The sequence below is a fragment of the Apis florea genome, unplaced genomic scaffold (assembly GCF_048593485.1).
Source record: "Apis florea isolate Af1SG1 unplaced genomic scaffold, ASM4859348v1 contig_3068_pilon, whole genome shotgun sequence".
Lineage (NCBI taxonomy): Eukaryota > Metazoa > Arthropoda > Insecta > Hymenoptera > Apidae > Apis > Apis florea.
Window position 1 is genome coordinate 932598 of NW_028256700.1, and position 22453 is coordinate 955050.

At 27.4% G+C, this 22453-nt stretch overlaps 4 protein-coding genes across 7 annotated transcripts; 1 reads left to right on the top strand and 3 right to left on the bottom strand.

The window, feature by feature from the left end:
• The first annotated feature begins 60 nt into the window (after nucleotides 1-60).
• LOC100866835 (multicopper oxidase 3) lies at nucleotides 61-5039 on the top strand. The gene is made up of 11 exons (XM_012494940.3): nucleotides 61-219; nucleotides 433-568; nucleotides 775-874; nucleotides 970-1127; nucleotides 1322-1592; nucleotides 1756-1960; nucleotides 2036-2217; nucleotides 2751-2961; nucleotides 3289-3492; nucleotides 3579-3812; nucleotides 4796-5039. The coding sequence occupies exons 1-11, from the start codon at nucleotides 162-164 to the stop codon at nucleotides 4969-4971; spliced, it is 1935 nt and encodes a 644-aa protein (XP_012350394.2). The 5' UTR covers nucleotides 61-161; the 3' UTR covers nucleotides 4972-5039.
• Nucleotides 5027-20069, bottom strand: LOC100866958 (multicopper oxidase 3-like). 3 transcript variants are annotated; one of them, XM_086908278.1, is made up of 10 exons: nucleotides 19814-20069; nucleotides 19363-19465; nucleotides 18448-18556; nucleotides 18165-18375; nucleotides 16527-16693; nucleotides 15762-15939; nucleotides 6506-6892; nucleotides 6128-6349; nucleotides 5816-6034; nucleotides 5027-5749 (listed from the first exon to the last, which is right to left on the bottom strand). In XM_086908278.1, the coding sequence occupies exons 1-10, from the start codon at nucleotides 19884-19886 to the stop codon at nucleotides 5580-5582; spliced, it is 1839 nt and encodes a 612-aa protein (XP_086764404.1). In that variant the 5' UTR covers nucleotides 19887-20069; the 3' UTR covers nucleotides 5027-5579. The 3 variants fall into 3 exon arrangements, with proteins under 3 accessions (XP_086764404.1, XP_086764406.1, XP_086764405.1); XM_086908279.1 differs by having other exon boundaries at nucleotides 5558-5766; nucleotides 19814-20063; XM_086908280.1 differs by lacking the exons at nucleotides 19363-19465; nucleotides 19814-20069 and adding an exon at nucleotides 18920-19036.
• On the bottom strand, nucleotides 8184-14967 carry LOC147657614 (uncharacterized). Its single transcript, XM_086908282.1, has 2 exons — nucleotides 13637-14967; nucleotides 8184-11052 (listed from the first exon to the last, which is right to left on the bottom strand). The coding sequence occupies exons 1-2, from the start codon at nucleotides 14018-14020 to the stop codon at nucleotides 10621-10623; spliced, it is 816 nt and encodes a 271-aa protein (XP_086764408.1). The 5' UTR covers nucleotides 14021-14967; the 3' UTR covers nucleotides 8184-10620.
• Nucleotides 20070-20177: 108 nt separating the features above from the next.
• On the bottom strand, nucleotides 20178-22398 carry LOC100865532 (INO80 complex subunit B). Of its 2 annotated transcripts, none has more exons than XM_086908283.1 (6): nucleotides 22198-22398; nucleotides 21724-21889; nucleotides 21463-21643; nucleotides 21106-21339; nucleotides 20831-21003; nucleotides 20178-20738 (listed from the first exon to the last, which is right to left on the bottom strand). In XM_086908283.1, the coding sequence occupies exons 1-6, from the start codon at nucleotides 22199-22201 to the stop codon at nucleotides 20606-20608; spliced, it is 891 nt and encodes a 296-aa protein (XP_086764409.1). In that variant the 5' UTR covers nucleotides 22202-22398; the 3' UTR covers nucleotides 20178-20605. The 2 variants fall into 2 exon arrangements, with proteins under 2 accessions (XP_086764409.1, XP_012350408.1); XM_012494954.3 differs by having other exon boundaries at nucleotides 22156-22396.
• Between the last annotated feature and the right edge of the window lie 55 nt (nucleotides 22399-22453).

Here is a 22453-nt window from a genome sequence, read left to right on the forward strand (position 1 = left end):
ATATATATTCCATTTCTACTTTTTCTATATATTGATGCTTTAATAGGAAAAATTCAATAGTGAACGATTGAAAGAACATGTATAAACTAAATCGTCAAATTTTCTTTGACGAAAAAATTACTTTTTAATCTTATTTATCGTCTTTGATATTTAAAAACATAATGAAGCTTTATATATTTTTTATTCTATTGGTTTGTACGCAATTTTCGTATAGCTATCGTAAGTAAGCCACGTTTGATCGAAATTTCTCAAACATTGTATACGTACTCGCTCAATTTATTCTTATAATTAATTTTTCATTTATACATATCAGTTGTACTTACATGCACATCATTCTCTTTCTTCTTTTTATTTTAGTTATCATTATATATATATATATTTTTTATACGTAAAGTTTATCATATTTCATTTAATATCTTTCAATTTACTTAGGACACTGGAAGAAGTATAATTATTCATCAATAGTATTTTCTTCACCTGAAGAATGCGCACGGAATTGTAGAGATAACGAGCAGCCTAAAAATTGTTATTATTCTTTTCACATTGAATTGTATACAACAGTTGGGCCGTATGTGTTTTATATTACATTTAAATTATAATAAAATATATATTTAATAATTAATAAATATATATATTTTTTTCTCAAACACATTTTATTATTTTTTGTATAACATATATAGATATAACAATATATTAAAATAAATCACATTATATTATAGCAAAATATTTAAGTAACAAATTTTAATAATAAAAATTGATATACATGATGTACAGTGCTTGTGATGTACCAGGATCAAATCAATGTATTCAGGCAGATGGAATTGAAAAGACGTTAATACCTATTAATCGGCAATTACCAGGGCCACCTATTCAGGTATAACAAAATGTCGAATAAATGATTTTTTTCATATTTAAATAACAACAATTAATATTATTATGACGAGAGTTTCTAATTCTATTACTTCGCAGATTTGCTTGAACGATCGTGTTATAGTCGATGTGCAGAATGCCGCTATGGGATTGGAAGCGACGATACATTGGCATGGAATTTTTCAGAATGGTTTCCAATTTTATGACGGTGTCCCTTACGTTACACAATGTCCAATTGCATCTTCCTCCACATTTAGGTAGAATTTATTTCGCATTTCGCTTATTATTGAGATAATTTTTGGGACGAATTATTTTTATAATCGTTTTCTTACAAAACTGTATTCGATCCATTCGGATAATTCTTATTGAAATAGGAAGAAAAAAACATTGAATGGAAATTTAATATATAATAAGGTTGAATCGAAATGAAATATTTTACGTTTTTTTTCAGATACGATTTCGTAGTGAAAAATTCGGGTACACATTTTTATCATTCTCACATATCTACACACATGCTAGACGGACAAATCGGTAGTTTTATCGTCAAAGATCCACCGTCCAAAAATCCTCATCGTGATTTGTACGATAAAGATGAAATAATCATATTCTTGAGTGACTGGATACACGAATTATCGTTCGAACGTTTCCCCGGATATTACAGATATAATATATTGGGACAGGCTGCAGAAAACATACTTATAAACGGTTTGGGAAATTATACCGTAAGCTTTATCTTATTATTTATTTATTAATTTATCGTGTTATTGAATCTCCACGAACAAAATCGTACCTTCGTTTTTTTTTTATTACATATTAAACATAATAAAATAAAATTCTCTGGAATTATTTAAAAAAATTATTTAAAAAAATTATAATTCTCTTTAGAATTTAAAAACCGGTGAAACTACTAACGGAAGTTTGGAAGTGTTTACAGTCAAGAAAGGGGAACGGCATAGAATACGGTTGATTAACTCTTTCAGCACAGTGTGCTTGGCAGAATTTCGAATCGAGAAACACAAATTAATTATAATCGCTCAGGATGGTGAAAACGTGAAACCTAAACCCGTGGATAAAATAGTATCTGCTACAGGTTTGATAAAATTCATATTATTTCAAATTTGTTATTTAATTATTCTGTTTATTGTGAGAATATATTCGTGTATAGGCGAGCGTGTCGATTTTATCCTTGTTGCAAATCAAAGTGTGGACTCTTATTGGATTCAAGTGCGTGGCCTTGGCGAATGTGCAGCAACGTTTGTACAGCAATTGGCTATTTTGAAATATGAGAACGGTCCTTCTCAACCGTCGACGCCGCTTCTTAGTTATAACGATACAGCAGACGGTGTTGTAAGTGTACAATCATATTTTGCATTTCAATTTGGAAATTCATTTCGAAAGTGATTTTATGAGGATGTTGGAAAATATTTATAATAAAATATAACAAAAATATATAAAATAATACGAAATAAAATTTTTGCCTTAATTTTTATAATACAAATTTCTCAGATCGAAATTTTAACGAATGTTAAAATAATCACGATCAATTTTGCAAAAGTATATTTTTAATAGAAGAAATAGATTTTTTATAATAAATGTAATAAATTAATAAAAATTATTAAATTTTTCAAAATAATATTGTATTCACAAGATTAAAATATAAAATTAATATTTTTATTAATAAATTTATAGTTTATCCCATAAATTTTTAATATAAAATTTAATTCATTAAAAATTTTATATCTAAATTAATTTCTAAACCCTTTATTTATAATTTTATTTCTAGAAAAAAAAAAAAAGGAATAATATAAATTTAACTCTCCTATTTTCGAAATATGGAAATAAATAGTTTTAAAATGAATACTGCGATTCCTATCTTTCAGATATACAACGGATTAAATGGAACGCTGTGTAACACAAATATCACGGAACCTGTGCTTTGTATCAACCAATTGGAAAGCCTTAAAAGCGAGAGCGACCTCTTAAAAGTTGAGCCCGATGAAAGATATATATTACCTTTTTGGTTTTTCAACTATACTGACACTTCTAATGATAAATTATTATTTAATACAAGTTCATACCGTCCGTTTTTCAGTAAGTTGTTTTTAACGGTTCTTTCTTAAGAATAAATGCCTCACGTATATTCTCCTCTTAATTATTAATTTTTCATGACGATTCCACTTCTAACTAAATTATTAAATTTGTTAAACAGATTAAATTATACTTTCTTCGTTTCTTTCTCATTTTATTTGCTATAAAACTTTATATGCAACATGTCTAACGTATATATACATACACAAATGCAAATAAAGTGATTCGCGAGTCATCATCACTGATTTTCACTTTCCAATCTTTCATGAAAGATGAATGAAAATTTCAATCTCCTTCTTCGTTTTTTTTTAAAAATTAATATTATTTCAGCCGCGAACGATCGTTCTCAACTCCTTTCCATGTTCAATGATATCGCGTATGAGAGTCCGGCTTCGAATTTACTTACACAGAGCAGCTCTTACCAAGCAATATGCAAAAGAAATCAACTGAGCACTTGCACCGAGCCTTGTACCTGCGCTCAAATCATCAAAACAAAATTAAACAATGTTGTGGAGCTGGTAATGTACGACGCAAGTACGTTTCATGATTGCGAGAAATATTGTGAAAATGATACGATAGTTAGTTGGAAACGTTGGTTAAAAATTGTTTTAATGTAACAGTACCGTTGACGGATTTGGATCATCCGTTCCATTTGCACGGATTCGCGTTCCAAGTGTTCAGCGTGGGACAATTTTCGCCCATGAGAAACATCTCGAGGGAAGACATAAACGAAGTGATAGAGGAGCACACGGAACGTCTTAGAAGGGGAGAGTATAAAAATCCACCCGGCAAAGATACCGCGAAAATTCCAATGGGAGGCTATGTAATCGTACGTTTCAAAGCGGATAATCCAGGTAAAAATTTATTCAATTCTCGTTTGGAAATAAATTTTAAGATTAATCTCTTTACGACAAAAATGTGATATTTTTTTTTTTTTAAATTCATTAGATGTCTGAAATTTAAGAGTTCATCTTTTGAATCAATTATAATAGCAATTAATAAAATTAGTAAATAACACCAATGAAATTTATATTTAATTGTTCTTAACTTATCTTATTTTATTAATAAATTCACTTTTAGATTCAAATTTAGAAAAATTTCTAAAACATTAAAAAAATGAAATTGATTGTTCATTAGATGTCTGAAATTTAAGAGTTCATCTTTTGAATCAATTATAATAGCAATCAATAAAATTAGTAAATAATACCAATGAAATTTATATTTAATTGTTCTTAACTTATCTTATTTTATTAATAAATTCACTTTTAATTAGATTCAAATTTAGAAAAATTTCTAAAACATTAAAAAAATGAAATTGATTGTTCATTAGATGTCTGAAATTTAAGAGTTCATCTTTTGAATCAATTATAATAGCAATTAATAAAATTAGTAAATAATACCAATGAAATTTATATTTAATTGTTTTTAACTTATTTTATTAATAAATTCACTTTTAATTAGATTCAAATTTAGAAAAATTTCTAAAACATTAAAAAAATGAAATTGATTGTTCATTAGATGTCTGAAATTTAAGAGTTCATCTTTTGAATCAATTATAATAGCAATTAATAAAATTAGTAAATAATACCAATGAAATTTATATTTAATTGTTTTTAACTTATCTTATTTTATTAATAAATTCACTTTTAATTAGATTCAAATTTAGAAAAATTTCCAAAACATTAAAAAAATGAAATTGATTATTCATATTTCTTCTTATTATTTTGATTAATTCAATCACATATTCAGTTTCATTTTTTTGATATTATATTTTACAATTTTAAAATATCATATCATGTTCCTGAACAAGAATATATAGCATAATGTTTTATCATAGGATGGTGGTTACTTCATTGTCACTTCAGTTGGCATCATATTACTGGTATGGAGCTGGTCATTCTTGTAGGAAACAAAAATGATCTTCCACCGACCCCAAAGAATTTCCCGAAATGCGATAATTGGAAACCATCATTGCAAATGGACGACGATTATTTGTTTTTTCCCAAAAATTAGATATACACTTATGCCATAATACAAATGTAATACGCGAGCAAATAAAAGTATAATATTTTCAAAACGTACCATCCGTTTATTCCTTATTAATCTTCACTTCATCATCGATCAACAAATCAAGCTTTTGTTTTAATATTTCCAATTTTTTAATATAACGCTTAAAAACTGCTTTTTAACACTTAACAGTTTTCCATTTAACATTTTCTTTTTTTTTAATTTCACAAAAGATTTACATTATTCGTTGGATTTTTTCTAAATGATCCAATAATTTAAATAATTATTTCATCAACACGATTAAATAATTTATATCGTTCAACGATAGATCAAAGGCTTATCTAATTAGCTTTAAATAAATAAATGGACAAATGAAATAAATATATGAAAATAAATTTTCTTTTTTTTTTTTTTCTTTTTTAATTTCACAAAAGATTTATTCGTTTGATTTTTTTCTAAATGACCCAATAATTTAAATAATTATTTCATCAACGCGATTAAATAATTTATATCGTTCAACGATAGATCAAAGGCTTATTTAATTAGCTTTAAATAAATAAATGGACAAATGAAATAAATGTATGAAAATAAATTACAATTTAGAATTGGGCAAATTAATTTGTTTCGAATACCATATCCGGATGTTTATTGCTTCCACAGGTGGGGAAGTCTAGAGGAACGGGTAAAAAGCTTTCACGACTTCCTACCTTTAATAAGAATTGCATAACAGGTCCAGATATTCCTGGAGTCAATGCTGTGCTTCGTGCTTCCCATAACCAATATCCTATAGAAACATGTCAACTGAATTCCCTAAATAATAAATCGTCAATTTTATTAAATATAATTTTACCTAAATTATCGGTAAAGAGACGAAGAATGAGGTATCCTTTATTTGGCACGACGAAACTGTCTTTTCGTGGCGGATTCAAATAATTACGATGCAACTGTTTGTTACGATCCAAAAGCATTACCTCCTCTTTCGTAATCGCTCGTCCAAAGCTTTTTCTTCCTAAGATGCTTGCGTTGTAACCATGTATATGGAACGTATACGAAACATTTCCACCGAAACCTGGATTAACAATCATTTCGAATAAAAAGAAGAAGAAGAAAATAAAGCAACTTGTTCTTGTAACTATAAAAATAAGTCTCTTTGACGATTTACCCTGATCAATTAAAATGATATCGACATTTTTATTGGGCGAAACTTGGATCACGTGAACGCATTCGCAAAACAATGGCGTATCAGCACACTCTTTCGAACGTTTCTCGAGAGAGCAAACCGACTTCTCTGCCGTATTTTCCGGTTGAGATAATAGCGGGGATGTAGGATACTTAAATGACACGTGATTAACTTGGGCGACCCTTGCCTCTTCCTCGTTCGTACCTGAAATTAATATTTTTATAATTAAGATTTCTCAAACTTACGAATCTTACGATTAAATAAAAGGTAAAATTATATCCGCGACTAAAACGATAATTTATTTCCAACAAATTTAAGAACGAAACGATATATATTTAACAAGATATTTTGTATCCTTACTTAAGTCCGATGGATAGAAAGGACATCCGTAAAAATTGTATCTGTAATCGGACATTGAATCCGTGATATAAGAGAAAGAATTCACATCGAATGGAATATAAATAATTTCGTTCGAATTAATCTCGCCCACTTTGTTCGATCCTTTTAAATCCAACGAGCAAATAAAATTTCTCGATATCTCGTCACAATCGTGGCCCATGCTCGCCACTCCATATTCGTTGATTTTTAACACTTGTTCGTCCTTTATCACAGCAGATTCCGGTTTCGCGTTGTCATAAAGGATAAAACCTTCTTGGCGAAGATCTTGACAATCCAAAAATCCCTTTATGCCGACAACATACTTTCCGGCAGGTTGATTTGCTTCGATTGTCACGTCAAATCTCTCACCTAGAATTAAATTAATATGTAAAAAAAATGTTTGTAAAGAATAAGAGAGAGAGAGAGAGAGAGAGAGAGAGAGAGAGAGAGAGAGAGAGAGAGGAGGAGGAGAGAGAGAGAGAGAGAGAGAGAGAGAGAGAGAGAGAGAGAGAGAGAGAGAGAGAGAGAGAGTTATTGTATTTTTAAAAACACTTATCCTAGTTATTTTATTGAACAAAAGTATACAAAATTAAATATATATATATATATATATATATGTCATGTAACGTTACAAAAAAAATATAAACGAGTACAAAGATCATGAAGACACAATACGATAAGAAAAAAAAATTGACTATATTTCATCGATATTGTATAAATTTTTGTAATACTTTATTATGGATAAAGTAGCATAGTTGTAATTATATATTTATACGTCTTAGTTGTTAATTTAAAAATTTCATTTACCAATTTTATTGCTTTCATTTCGAATAAAATATACAAAAAACATGAATCGTTGAAATAAAAAATCATATCCGTGTATCTTACATTCCTACATAACAATATTAAATTTTTAATTATTTTTGATTTTCAGATCATAGATAATGTCAACGTTTTTACGTTTTTTTTTTTTTTTTTTTCTTTTACAATAAATTTTTACATTTTATTTAATATAACGCTAATATTAATACTAAAATCACTATTTATCGGAAGAAAAATTACACGACACCAAGACAGCGACCGCAGTTTAACTCATAAATAGATCTATGCAACTTATACTACTTTCTAATTTCTTCTTCCCTTTATTATAGAAAGACATTGTATTTCCTCTAAATTTATTCATTGAGCATTATTTAAGTTTAAAAAATTGAAATACGAGGAAAAGTGTACATGACTATTGAAAAATATTAAATTCTAATAATTCTACTAATATCTATTTCGGGCTATCTACTATTGAATATTGAAAATAATTTTACATAAGTAAAATTTCTAAGTAATTTTATTCATTTTGATTTCACTAATTTTTTATTATTACAATATTTCTGTGCCTATCGATCGTCGATTATCATATAACAATTATACCGTGATTTTGTCAATTTTAATTTTTTTAAAATAATATTATATCATTATCGTTTATACGAGATGTTTATTCAAATTATATTCCAAAGGGGTTAATTTAACAATTGATTTTGAACCAACGAAATTGTTAAAATTATTAATATCGTATTAAGATGAATAAATTAATCGGTAAAATATGATGAAAAAGTTATTAGAAAATGAAAAAGAGGTTCGTTCTAAAAAAAAAAAAAAATAATACATCTTTCTTATGAATCTCATTTAATAGGAATAAAAAGAAACTTATATATTTCATAAAGAAAAACCAATCAATTTGTGTGTATATATATATATATATCCTAAAATTTAACGATTGTACGATTAAAGATTCTTAAAAAGAATCGTAATTAATATAAAAATATAAAAATTATCGCAGAATCAGGAACAATAACAAATGCATTATAAAGACATACACCGGAGACTTGATGATGGACTTTGTGTACAATTATTACTATCTAATTTTTTCTTTTCTATTTAACTATTAACGAAAAACGTAATTGATATGATATAAAATAGAAACATAACTTATTATATACTTAAACAAGTATTTTAATCAAGTAATTTAAAATGACTTATCTTCCATTTTAAGGAGGGATTGTATTTTCAATAAAAAATAGTCTTCTATCTATACACTTCACTACGTTTACTTTAAAGCCCTGAAACAATACCAATGGAATATATAATCTTATAATCTAAATCGTCTATAAGTCAGATTTTATAAATGACGAGTATTGCTACTAAAATGAGTTGACTTTAAATATAAATAAGATTTAAAATACGATTCGTTTCACAAATATGTATTAATTGGTATTTCCTCATTAAAACATTTCGTAACAACAAAATCGATATTTATAATTAGGGATTATCTATCCATTTTAACGAATAAACTTCGACGACTAATTTTAAAATCCTATAAAATTCAAACGTTTTAAATATGTATATAATATACATATTTAATGTATTACAATGAGCTTTGTTATTCTATTCAACCTGACTTAAGTGACGTGGACTTTTGACTTATTTTCTCATCTAAAATCACATATCCGCTATTTTTATCGAATACGAGTAACATTTCGTTTTACGATTGTATAACGATCGACCAAAGATCATTTAAAAAATATTCGATTGGCATTATCATGACAAACAAACAAATAAAATCAGGAGAAATAGCATCGTTTAAAATACAGTCTTTCTTATGAATCGAATTAATAAAATTAATTAAACAATAACGCTATTAATCTTTTGTACTCAAAGAAGCAAATGCAATTTGTTATTGCAAATTGAAATATTTCTTAAGATTGCACGATGAATTTTCAAAAAATCATTTGCATTCTTTCATTATAATTCGAAAAAGAATCTCGATACAGCTTTACCTGAATTTTTTTCCAGAATTTATAAAACTAAAATTATAACAAATCTTTCGATCCTTTACATTAAATACACTTCGAATTATTAATTCCTCGAGTACAAAGGATTAAAGCGTTTTAAAAAACATTTCAAAAAAATGTTTCAATTTTAACAAAAGGAAAAATTCAATTATTATTTTCCAACACTTAAACTATTCGCTTTATAAATAAAGCGCGCTTCTGGCTTTGAATTATAAAATTATCAATGATTTTTTCATGTTTTCTTTTTTTTGTAAAATTTTCTAAAGTACACAATGACAATTTTGTTTTTATAAAATAATGCAATTTTTATAAAATAAAACGCCATTCTTTAAAAAAATTGTTCTCGATATTTTTTTTTTTTTTTCTTCTTTTTTCATTTCACACAATTCTATCACTTTTAACACGTTAATAATATATAAATCGCAGAAATGCTCAAAGTTTATTCCTGGGGCCTTGAATAATTAATTCCCAGGAAAAAACCCAATCGATTGTCAAACAAATATAATATTAAATATAAACGATTTTTCTAAATATTCTTTACTTTCTCGCAAACTTTTCTTTATAATAAGCGATACACTAAATGATTTTCTTCCCCTAACTATTCATTTTCAACTATTTAAATTTACGAATTTAACTGGTAAATTACGATATAATATAATTATAACTTTCATGCTTTATTATATAATAATCGTATATATCTGAAAAGTTTCGTACAAGCTTTGATTTCAATATGTTTAACACGTTTCAGTTAAAATCTCAAATATATAACTTTCATTATCATTTCTCGATCATCGATTTTATGTATTTTCGCATTTAAAATTTAACCGATGAACACGGATAAAAATTGATCTCTATAAAATACTGAGAATGGATAAGCCAGAAACGCTAAAATATTCTTCCTCACTTTTCCGATAAATTTCAAACTAAACATACTAATCCTACGTAAAAATCAAAATTAAACGTGATCATCCTCCACGATACTACGCAACTATCCATATACATCTTTTGTAACTGAATCGCATAACCAAATCTCTCCATCTTGCGCTTGCTTACTTCAAAATTATTAATTGATGGTGCTAATCTCTGTCCATCGTTGTTGCGTCGTTCTCTCGCGTAATTCCTTTATTAACAATTATCCTCTTCGTTGAAATTTCGTTTCGCGAAAACTGTTCGCACCTCCTCTCTTTAAAAAAAAGAAAAAAAAAAAAAAGAAAAAGAAAAGAAAAACAATCGTCAAAACAAATCGTGCACTTGTTAATGACTCGTTTGCGCGTAAACCCCTATCTCGGCCTCGAACAGGATCTGATTGATCCTCAACTTTGCCACCGATCTCGAATACGAGTCGGGAATTTCGGCCAATTGGACAGCGATGCTCTCCGCAAATTTCGCGAACTCCTCTTTCGTTCTCTTGCGTTCGTCCGACGTGACCTCCAGCTTCACTTGCCCGCTCTCGTCCAGATCGCAGATCGGGCTGTTTTGTTGATTTTGCAACGAGCCGTTGTACAGCTCCATCGCCTTCAAACTCGACGAGGACGACTCCTCGGCATCCTCGCTCAGCGAAGCGTTCAACGAACCAGTTCCAGATCCGTTCGTCTCCTCGTTGTAATCCGTGAACGTTATACTCTCGGGATCGATGTCGCTCACTATGTACTCTTCTTGTAACTTCGGCGTCTCTTCATCCACTTTCTACGGGGGAAGAAGAATATGTATTTCCGTAAAAGCGATACGAGTATATATAGAATGTGTATTATAGTAGTTGTCCGGTCGAAACCTGGCTCAGTTTTGCTTCGTGCACGAGTAACCGAAAATGCGCAGCAGAACGGTTATTTTCTAATATTTCGTTCGAATTTCGTGAAACTCGAGATTGTATCAAGTGTAAGATAGGGACAGCAAGCGACCTCTCGAGTAACTGTTTTTAATTATAGGTTAGAAATCATTGGTCATTAGAAGAATTTGATACGAGTTGGTGTAGTTGTTCGTTCGAAACTTGGCTCAGTTTTACTTCGTGCACGAGTAAATGCGCAGCAGAACGCATTATTTTCTAATCTTTCGTTCGAATTTCGTGAAACTCAAGATTCGGGTAAGATAGGGACAGCAAGCGACCTCTTGAACAACTGTTTTTAATTATAGGTTAGGAATCATTGGTCATTAGAAGAATTTGATACGAAGATACGAATTTATATAGAATATAGTATGTATTATAATTGTTGTAGTTGTTCGTTCGAACCTGGCTCAGTTTTATTCGTGCACCAGTAACCGAAAATACGCAGCAAAACGGTTATTTTCTAATCTTTCGTTCGAATTTCGTGAAACTCGAGATTCGTGTAAGATTCGGGACAGCAAGCGACCTCTCGAACAACTGTTTTTAATTAATAGGTTGGGAATCATTGGTCATTAGAAGAATTTGGAATTTCGTTTATCTGAAAATTAGAAGAGGGTATAAAGGAAATCTCGAAAATTCACCGATTTTCCATCTAATTATCCATTTATTTATCGATCAAATTTTATCGTAGGACATTGTAAAATTTTCAACCGATCCCTATATTTTTTTTTTTAACAGCGAGGAGTAAACTCGAAAGATATTATCAATGTTTAATTTAATTCCAAACTTTTGCTTGTAAAGCAAATTTATGTTTTGGATAAGTTGTTAAGTTAAAATTGCCTTGTGTTGTAATATTCCTTATTATTATTTATACCTATGTGCATAATTACAATACAATGTATTTTTTTCGTAATAATTTTTTAAATATATTTTGAAATTATACAAGAATTGAGTAAAATTGTAGATATTTTATAATTAAAGTTTAATGGTAACATATTATTTACAAAAAAAATTTTAGTCATTTAAATAAATGTATCTTTCAATCCTATAAATATTTTAAATTTTCTAAAAATAACAAAAAAAATAACAGATTTACAATTTTTTATGTAAAATTTGTGCATTCAGTTTTTCCACGTTTCGTTAAAAACGATTTACTTGATTGCAATACGATATCTCGGATATTCACATTAATTTTCTTCGCGGATTTCACGTATATAATTTACCTACGAAAAAAATTTTACGAGAATCCAGAGAAAACTTCGCATTCCTAATTATTATAACACAGCAAAATTAATCGCCGATTCACTATATATATATATATATATTTACTATTCGTTCACGTTCACACGATTCAATGTTAATCTAACATTTCGATCTTTCGAGGAAACTCCGTATTAAAAACTTTCACGGGAATATATTTAGGAATCTGGAAAAACAATGTCCGTACTCTCTAACATATTTAATTAAGAAAAAAAAATTACACGTATTAATCTTAACACGCATCATTTCAAAATATAATTTCCACGTTAAAAATAAATTGTCAAACTGTGAAATTTAATATCTATTTAGAAAATATTATTTTTCATTTTATATGCAGAGATACTAGAAACATTTTGGGGGGAAAAAAAAAACTATCACGATAATAGGTATACCTAAGCTATCGTGACGATATAATTCAATCAGTATAATAGAAAAAGAATACCGAGAGAATGTGACGAGAGATAGAGAAAGCTGGGGAGGACAAAGGCGGACGACAATGAGCGGAGCAAAGCAAATGAGACGAAGAGAATCAAACAGAAGTGGACGTGGAGTGTCAGAAAATAAGCGTGAAAGTTATTATAAGCTAGAAAAGGTTGTTGGAAATATCGTTGTTATTAATTATAATAACAAATTAATAATTAAAAATCGAGTGAATGAATAGTATAGAATTACATACATTCCAAAATCGATTCGAAATGCAGAAATTTCGAAATGAAAAATTATTATAGGAAGAGTGACACATGATCACGAGTCGAAGAAACATGTATCTCGAACGAGTAACGCGTCGTTCAAGCGAGGCGATCGTTTCCACGAAACGCATTCGGACACAATGGTCTTTCTTTGAAATTGCTTGACCAATTATGCGATGGCGTAAAGTGGCCTCCTTACGATTGGAGAAAGGGAACTTTTACGAGCGTTCTGTTCATCATCGATTTTAAAGTGAAAGAAAGGAAAATGAAAAAAAAAAAAAAAAAAAGAACGATAAAATTTTGTTATTTCTTTTCAAGAAGAATTAAAAGAACGAACAATGAAGTGATTAACAATTTTGTCTACATATTCATTCTATTAAGAATCTGCGACACGTGGGAACAAGATATCTGTCACAACTAGGTTTCTCGTGCAACGAGAAAACGTATATACTCGTAACGAAAAAAAAAAAAAAAAAAGAATTTATAGTTGATTACCTACCTTCTTCCTCTTACTGTATCTACGTGTACCAAATTGCAGGAACTGCATCGCCTTAAAGGCGAACCACTTAGATACGTAAACATCATCGGGCCCGGTAGCGGCATCGCGGCTATTCTGTATCTTATGAACTTCTCTCGAATACTGACACTTTAGATTAGTGATCTTTTTCTCGATTTCGAGCGTGTTGCAACAAAGAATCTCGGCGAGTTCTTGAATCGCGCGTTTCCGCTTGGCTCGATCGCGATAACCACGAGTGTTCCAATCCCAAAGGACGCGTCTTTGTTGATACTCGCGCAATAACTCGAGAGTCTTGTCGCGAGTCCACTCCATGCCAAGTCGCGTGTCGTTCGTTTCTGGTTCGTTCCACGCGTCGTCGCTAGACATGGAAAACGTATGAGTGGTACGATGTTAAGGCGGCGCGGACACACTGGGCTGACGACGATCGTTTTCTCCAAGAAATCGTGTGTCTCCGTGGGCCAGAATCTTTCGAGATTATCGGACGGATGGTGAAGAAGAAGTTAAAGGCGGGTGAAGGTAAACGAAGCGAGGAGCCGGGTGACAAGCCGGCGGGTGGGTACCCGCTTGTGTACCCGCTAATAAATCGTCGACTACGAGCCGACAACGACGCCGCAGCCGCGAATCGAGCACGCGTTTTAATGATTTTTGCGCGAGACCCGCGCGCGCTTGGTCGCCTTCCTTTCTTTATTTCCCTTTGCGGAAACCCGGTGAGAACACGAAGACGGCCGAGTCTGCGCGAACGAGTCGGTCACCGCTGCACGCCGCATCGCTAAACGTATATGAGCGCCAAGCGGTTTCATCCTTTCCTTCTCTCGCTCTGTCTTTTTCTTTTCCCCTTTCCCTTTCGCATTTCTTCTCTCCGGCCTCGTTGCGTGTACCCTCTGTTCGCAATCCCTTCCTCTTTGTTTACCAAACGACCTTGCGCCTCGTTTCATCGTTTTTCGTTCTTCTCCAATTCCATCATCGTATACTGGTTAGAAGTTCGATAAAGGCGGCAAAAATTCAAATTTTAAAAGAATGATTTTTTTTAATAATTATCTGCTCAAAAAAATAAAAACCATGCTTTCTACGTGAATTACAATAAATCTGAAAGAAAGTAAGAGTTTACTTACGTTTTGTTTACGTTTTGTTAATATATATTTTTATTGTAAAATCATTTTTCGAATTTTCGTCGCCTTTTTTATATTTTCCACCAGGCTAGCCGAATATTTATTTTCTGTTTGTTACTTCTCGTCAATTATTGTGCTTCGTTGAACAGTTTTCATCTTTTTCCTTTCTTCTTACTCCATCTTTGTTCGTTCTCATTCTTTATCGTATCATCTTCTTTCCTTTCGTCGTTTCTTCTTTCGCGTAGCCTGCAATTTCCTTTGCTCGTTTTAATTTATGATTCTTACAATATTGTTATGGTTTTTCCAAAATAAATGTCGTTGTGAAATAATCATGTTTATATCACTTATTATGTAAATTCTCGGATTTACACAGAATAATTAGAGCAATTTCAAATATCTGTTCTTTCTCTATCCATCATTTATCAAAATTATCTCAACCATAAATTATTGAAAATTTGATTTCTATTAATATTTTTATTTTAATTCCAATATGCTTTTATATTTTTTGTAAAAATAATTACTATTCATTATATGAATAGTAAATGAATAATAAATAATAAAGAAATGAATAATAAATTTATTCGGATTGTGTTTATATTTATTATTACGCTTTTATTATTGTTTGCGATCTCATGATATTTCACAAATTTTAATTTATCAAAATATAAATGATTGAACTATTTATTTTTATCCTATATTTTTCGAATAAAATATTTTAAAATAAAATATAATATTTCGTAGCATATTCTATTTTATATTTCAATTTCATTTTATTACATTTCATCTCGTCTCCGTCGATCGCAATTCTTTCTTGTCTCTTTTGCTCGCTTTCATTCAAGCTTCGAATACAATTGTGCGCACAAAAATGCAGGAGACGAGGTCGACGTATAAAATCTCGGATGAGCGTTTTACGTATCCGACATGCACGTACAAGGATCATATCTTACGTGTGCCGAATGAGTAAAACACATAATGTATGAGAGAGAGAATCTGCATACCTGGAAAGGAAACGATGTGTCTACCAATCGTTGGTTCAACTGGGTTGCCATCAGTAGCCAGCACGTGAAAATCGTGGCCAGAAATGGATAATAATACAGGGCAATTGTATGCATGCGCGTTAATAAGTCGCAATAAATATTTTCTTCCATAGTGGACTTCAAAAATAAATCCGTTATTCTAAAAAAAAAAAAAAAATACGTAGTTAATGATTGAATATGATTTTGAAAAACATTGTAACATGTAATCAGAGAAAGTTCTCATTTCAATAACGTAATCAATATTATACAACCTTGATATGGATTAATGAATAGAATAATTAAAATGATGAATGACTCTAGCTTTTTTTTGAAATTGAATGAAAAATTGAAAATTGTTTTTTAAAAAATGTCATGTTCGATGATTAGTATTGAAAAATTATCTTTCTTAAGTTATTATAGATTATAATATTGAGCTATTGAAATTATATTTAATTAATTACGTGAAATTTTATGGTAAAAAGAAATATTTGAAAAAACATTTATATTATTATAAAATTTATTTGTATTATTGTTCGGCATCTTTTGATAATTTTTCGTTTAACGAATACCTGTGAATATAAAAAAAGAAAGAAAGTATAAAAAATTATTCTTATTTCCATATTTTCTGTCCTAAAAATAAGTTCATTTTTTCAAATAAAAATCTTGAATAAATATTTTTCATTCAAAATTATATTTTTCTTTTTTCTTCCGTTATACGACATCTTGTCTAATTAAATAAAACAATACCTGGCCATTTAAGAGAAGTTCACTGGGCGTAGGTGGATGTAGATGCGAGTACCGCGACAGTGGAGTTGGCGGCCTTGATGACAAGAGAAGTATCCTTTCCAAGCTAGGGTCATCTTGTGGTCCTCGAACTGTCAACGACCCGTATACACCGTCGCCCTGCTGTGAAACTAATAATCCAACATCATTAATGCTTTCGTATGATTAATAAAAGAATTTACAATTTTCTATTACATTCTATACTATTATTTCATTTTATCATTATGAACAAATCTAATATGATTACTTTTTTTTAATGTAAATTTAACAAGATAAAAAAAATATTTTTATATATATTTTATTATATATTTTTACAGAATATAATATAATAATTCACAGAAAGTGAATATTTGTTAATCAAAAATTTTTTTAAAATAATATTTAGATTTAATTAATATTAAAATATTATATCGTAATATTAAAATATTATATTTTATATTGTGAAGAATACTATGCATATAAAAAAGCAAATAGATTGAAAAATATTCTTTTATTTTAATATTAATACATCATTTCACATTAATGTATCCAATAATAAAAAGTTCAATTTTATTAAATGATATAATGATATAATCAATTTCAAAAACAAAGTTTCATTGCTTGTTCAATCTTAAAACTAGACTTACTTTTTTAATTTTATTAATTTTCTGCTTTAATCTTATTTCATTTCATTGCAATATTGATCGAAATGATGTTCTATAATAAATATTTTAGTTTACATTCATTCAAAAAAGTCTACTTATTTTAAAATTACAAATATTATATTATTTCATAAAAATTTTGAATTTTTTATTCATTTTTTTATGGACATTGAAATTTCTAATAATTATTAATTATCTTTTTTTTTTATAAGACGATAATATAAGGCGTTAACAAGAACGAAATTTGGACGAGTTCATTTTTCGTCTATATTAAATGTAACCTGTCATCTCATCTAAATTTATATACAAATATGTTTAAATTCATTATATTTTTTTATTTTTTGAATTTAATTTCATCTATTTTATACGATAACATATACAATAAATTATTTATATATAACGTTTTAATTATATTTTATTAAAAAATTATAAAAAGAAATAATTATACATAGATGCTATATATAAAAAGATGAATTTATTTTTCAATTAATTTTAATAAAAAAAGGAAGAAATTAAAAAATTTCTAATAAAAATCTAATTTTTTTAATTTTTCATAGAATTCAAAATTAAATATAAATGCCTTAATATACCTGATCATTCTGGATAGATAATCTTATTAAATTTGATTCTATTGTTTGTTTTAAAAATACAAAATTATTATTATATTTCACTTGATTATACAATGTAAAGTAAATTTAAGAAAATATATTAAAAAAAATAATATTTCTGGCACTTGATATACATCACTTTTCTTGAAACACCAGACGTAAAATGTAACCTAACTTCTACACGGTTTCAAGATATTGATCTACTTTAATTTTGCTTGCCTCACAGAGGTAGAAGTTATTCTACAGCGCGGGAAAATTGAAATGATTTAAATATATTTTTGTTTTAATCAATTATACTTGCATTATTTAATAATTTTTTTTGTTTTAAATTTATTTAATTATAATATACTTACCTATATGGGCATAATAAATATATGTACCAATATTTTCCGGTTTTAATTTATATCGAAAACCTCCAAATGGTAATATGGAACATTGTGTAACCATTGGAACACCATCCATATGAGCAAAATTTTTTTGTCGTAATCCATGCCAATGGAAAGATAATTCTTCAGATCCTAATCTGTTATATAAAAGAATTTCTATTGTATCTCCGATACATACCTAAAAATTAAATTTGTAATTTAATATAGTGTGATATAATTGTAGTAGAGAAATTAATTTTAAAGTTTTTACCTCTATTTGAGGTCCTGGACTTCTTCCATTAATTCCTAAGAACATTTTCGATGATGTTATTTTATTGTAAATCATTGATTCATTTTTACTTTTAGAACCATTATGAATGCTGTAAATAATAATAAGAATTAAAAATTGACTTAATGTATATATTTTAAAAACATTTTAAAATTATTTGCATTTGGCTTAAATTTTGATGACTACGAATTTAAACAATGATCAATTTTTAAAAATCAATCAATTAACGATATATTACTCTTAATATAAATTTTAGAAAATTATAAATAAAATTAAAATTGTATCTGATATTTATAATAAAATTCTATTAAAAATCGCAATTATACAAATTTCTATCGTCTATTCAAGTCTTCAATTAAATATCCTATCTTTTTTTTCTCTAAGATTTTGGCCTACTCTTTTTTAAAAAAAGTTTAATAAAATTTCAATAATAGTTTTATGCTAAAGACTTTACACAAAATTTATGAATGTCATTATTTAGTTTTACTGCCTATAGTGTAAACAGGTCCGTAATAGCTACTAGTAATGTAAGAACCAGTTGGAAATTAAAAAAATCAAAGTACATTCTGTAACCAAGCGTATTAACCGTTAGTTCTTAGATTATACTAGAAATTGTACATTCGTTCACATTGGAATTGACCAAAATAACAAGAAAAATATTTTTTATTTTAGATCTATTTAAGTATATAATCATTGATTTATTTTTATCTAAAACATATAATTTTTTATGTATAATATTATCTTTTTGGTTTAATATGATTTCATATATAAAATTTATATTTCGAAAGTATGTTAGTTGTTTTTATTTTGATTTTATTTTATTACTGTTATTACTTTTGAAAGTGCATTCTTTTTGTTCATTAAATGCATTGATGAATTTATAGATTTTTATCTTACCTTATCGTATTAGGCAATTCTCCAACGTAGAATTCATAACGGCATAATTTTTTTGAAAGTGCATTATCATGACATGATCGTAGACATTCATGATAATCACCATCTAATTAAAAAAAAAAAGTAATGAAATTAATTTATAATTCATAAATTTTATTTGAAAAAGAAATATTTATGTAATAATTTGACTATGTAATAAAATTAATAATAAAATACTTGAATTTTATAATAAGTTATAAATTTTATATGTTATAATATTCAATTAATAATTTATTTTTTTTTTGCATTAAATAAAATACTAATTTTTGTTAAAAATATTTAAGAAGATATGTTTATATTTTTCTAAATAGTAATAAATAAATTTTGATATTAGGATTAAATGTATTACATTTTTATAATTTTATATCAATAAGAAATATTTTATAGCTTGAAGAAAATAAGTTTATTTTCTCACCCTTTATTTGAGATTTTGATATTTCTAATAAAGTAAAAATAATAAAGATTATAAAATTCTTGAACCAACACATTTTAACCCAGATCAACTGGATTTTATTAAAATTTATTAAACTATAAAAATCGATAATTATAAAATAATCCAACTATATAAATCATCGCGAATCACGAACCAACGATCAAAATAAACACTGACGATGTTACACGTTTCACGATCATACGGCGACTTAGTTGAATCTATCTTGAATGGTGAAAGCAAGGCCTAAGCTATTTCTAGTTATACAAGTTAGATTCAATGTAGATTCAAATTTTTTATTCCTACTAAATACTTATTTTTATACATCCAAATAAATAGCTATTACATATATCTTTTTGTTTTTTTTTTATTTACAAAATACATTTATTTAAATTACAAGTTAGAATATGACAAATACATCTTCAAATATATATACAAATATTACAATAATTACATAATAATTACATAATATATACAAAATTATTTACAAATTAATTATAATATTAAAAATTAAATGTGAAATAATATTTTTCTTTCAAATAAAAAAAAAAGTTTACATTTTATATTACTTTTGTTTTCATATCTAAGAAATTCGATAATAAGTATTTATATAAAAGTATAAATTCTATTGCATTAATGTTCGTGTTATGTTAACAAAGGTTTTATTGAAATTGTAAAAGTAATTTGTTTTTTTTATGATAAAAAAATAAATATTTCAGATATAAATAAGATTTAAGAAAGTAGAATAAAAATATTTAAATAATTAATATATACATATTATGCAGATATAGATAAATTAGTTTTATAGCATTCTAAACTGCATAAAGGTATTCCGGTTTTTGAACATGAATATTTTTTTAGATTTTTACATTGATTAACACCACAAAGAATTTGTATTGATGGTTCTTTTCTGAAAAAGAAAAATACAAAAAAATGATAATAATTTTATAATATTTTAATTAATATTTTAAATCTTTTAAATTATTAATTATTTTTATTTACTCTTTTGTAGGTTGTAATGGAAAATCTTCTCCAGGTGGTAAAGATATTGAACTTCCTTCGAGTGTTAAACGATATGTAACCAAAGGAACTTGCCTTCTAGAAGGTTTTCCTTTACTAATGACTTTAGAAGCTTTAGATTCTTGTTTTTTTAATAATCTTTCCATTGTTTTTTTCTATAAAAGTAACAATATAATTTTAAAATATTGTACATATCATTTTTATTTTATAAAATAAAAATAAAAAGTTAAAAATTCTAATTTTAATGATTATACTACCTTATCTTTTTCCCTCTTCTCATCAGCAAGCTGTTTTCTTTTCAATGACTTAAGAGCTGCTTTTTGTATGGCTTCAGCTGTCATAACTTTTTCTTTATAACCAGTTGGTAATGACATGAGTTGTTCAACGGCTGGATTTGGTTCTGTATCAGTTTTTCTTTCAAACATGGCTCTTTGACGTGCTGTCATTAATTTGGGATCTTTTGGTTTAATTTTCTTTAACTCATCATCAACCTAAAATAAAATAAATTTATTTATTTTAAATGATGCAAATAAAATTTATAAAAAATTATTATTATATTAAATTAATTATATAATTACAAAAAAAATTGAATATTATAAGTATGAATTATTTACTTCTTCAAGTTTTCCAGATTCAATTGCATCAAGCCATCGTTCTTCTTCACTACTAGTACCACTATCTTTACCTTTATTATTTTTTAGAACTTTCTTTTTTGTAGCAGTTTTTGGAGATGGACTTGCGCCTACAGTGTTAAGATTGGATGTTTTCTGCATTTTTTCACGTGGTTTTTCTAAACTATACATATTAATATAAATATTTATATTTTATATAATGATAATATAAAATAAAACAATTTATTATATTTTTTTATTTACCTTTTATCATCATCTTTTTTTATCTTAACTCTAAATGTTTTTTTTTTATCCGTTTCAACAGTAACATCATTAAAACCATCATTATCATCATGAGTAATTTTTTTCTTTTTATGTTTTTTATGTTTATGTTTCTTATGTCGTTTTTGTGGAGATACTTCATTGGTTTCTAAGAAATAAATAAAAGATATAAAAATTAATAAAAAATAATTATAATTATAGACATAAATATATTAATATATAAAAACTGCTTAATTTTTTACAAAATATATCTTTACGATATAAAATATAATATAAAATGATGTTATTTCTCTAAGTTATTTAGAAATATTAACTTCAACGATGAAATTGATAAAAAGGAAAAATTAAAATATTTAATTTTATCATTTCATACATAAATCAAATATTAATTTTTCAACAAATAGAAAATCGTACCTACAGTTATATCTTCGTCTGAACTTATGTCTTTTGCCTTACCCATTTTATTAAAATTCTACCAATGCTCGTTTGCCAGTGCCTCTAATTCTCTGTATACGTATTATATGTATATGATTTATAAATATAGAATGAGAGAACAAAGGAAAAATTGAGAAATTACCGCCATCTTTAGACTATCATAAACATGAAATACAAATATGGACAAGAAATACAAACAATAAGAGAAATAATAAAAATTGTGGAATTAGCGCCATCTTCAGAATCACGTTGAAACATCTAAAGAAATTTTATTTTA

Excerpts from the sequence above, each read along its gene's own strand:
- LOC100865532 (XM_012494954.3), bottom strand. The coding sequence starts at position 22,201 with ATGGGTAAGGCAAAAGACATAAGTTCAGACGAAGATATAACTGTAG. Across the intron at positions 21,890-22,155 it reads AGACGAAGATATAACTGTAG|AAACCAATGAAGTATCTCCA; the intron begins GTACGATTTTCT and ends TTTATTTCTTAG. Across the intron at positions 21,004-21,105 it reads AGAAGAGGGAAAAAGATAAG|AAAAAAACAATGGAAAGATT; the intron begins GTAGTATAATCA and ends TTACTTTTATAG.
- LOC100866835 (XM_012494940.3), top strand. The coding sequence starts at position 162 with ATGAAGCTTTATATATTTTTTATTCTATTGGTTTGTACGCAATTTTCG. Across the intron at positions 220-432 it reads GCAATTTTCGTATAGCTATC|GACACTGGAAGAAGTATAAT; the intron begins GTAAGTAAGCCA and ends CAATTTACTTAG. Across the intron at positions 569-774 it reads TTGTATACAACAGTTGGGCC|TGCTTGTGATGTACCAGGAT; the intron begins GTATGTGTTTTA and ends CATGATGTACAG.
- LOC100866958 (XM_086908278.1), bottom strand. The coding sequence starts at position 19,886 with ATGTGTTGGTTCAAGAATTTTATAATCTTTATTATTTTTACTTTATTA. Across the intron at positions 6,893-15,761 it reads ACACATCGTTTCCTTTCCAG|GTGAGAGATTTGACGTGACA; the intron begins GTATGCAGATTC and ends ATTTAATTCTAG. Across the intron at positions 6,350-6,505 it reads TTTCTATCCATCGGACTTAA|GTACGAACGAGGAAGAGGCA; the intron begins GTAAGGATACAA and ends TATTAATTTCAG.
- LOC147657614 (XM_086908282.1), bottom strand. The coding sequence starts at position 14,020 with ATGTCTAGCGACGACGCGTGGAACGAACCAGAAACGAACGACACGCGA. Across the intron at positions 11,053-13,636 it reads GATACAGTAAGAGGAAGAAG|AAAGTGGATGAAGAGACGCC; the intron begins GTAGGTAATCAA and ends CTTCCCCCGTAG.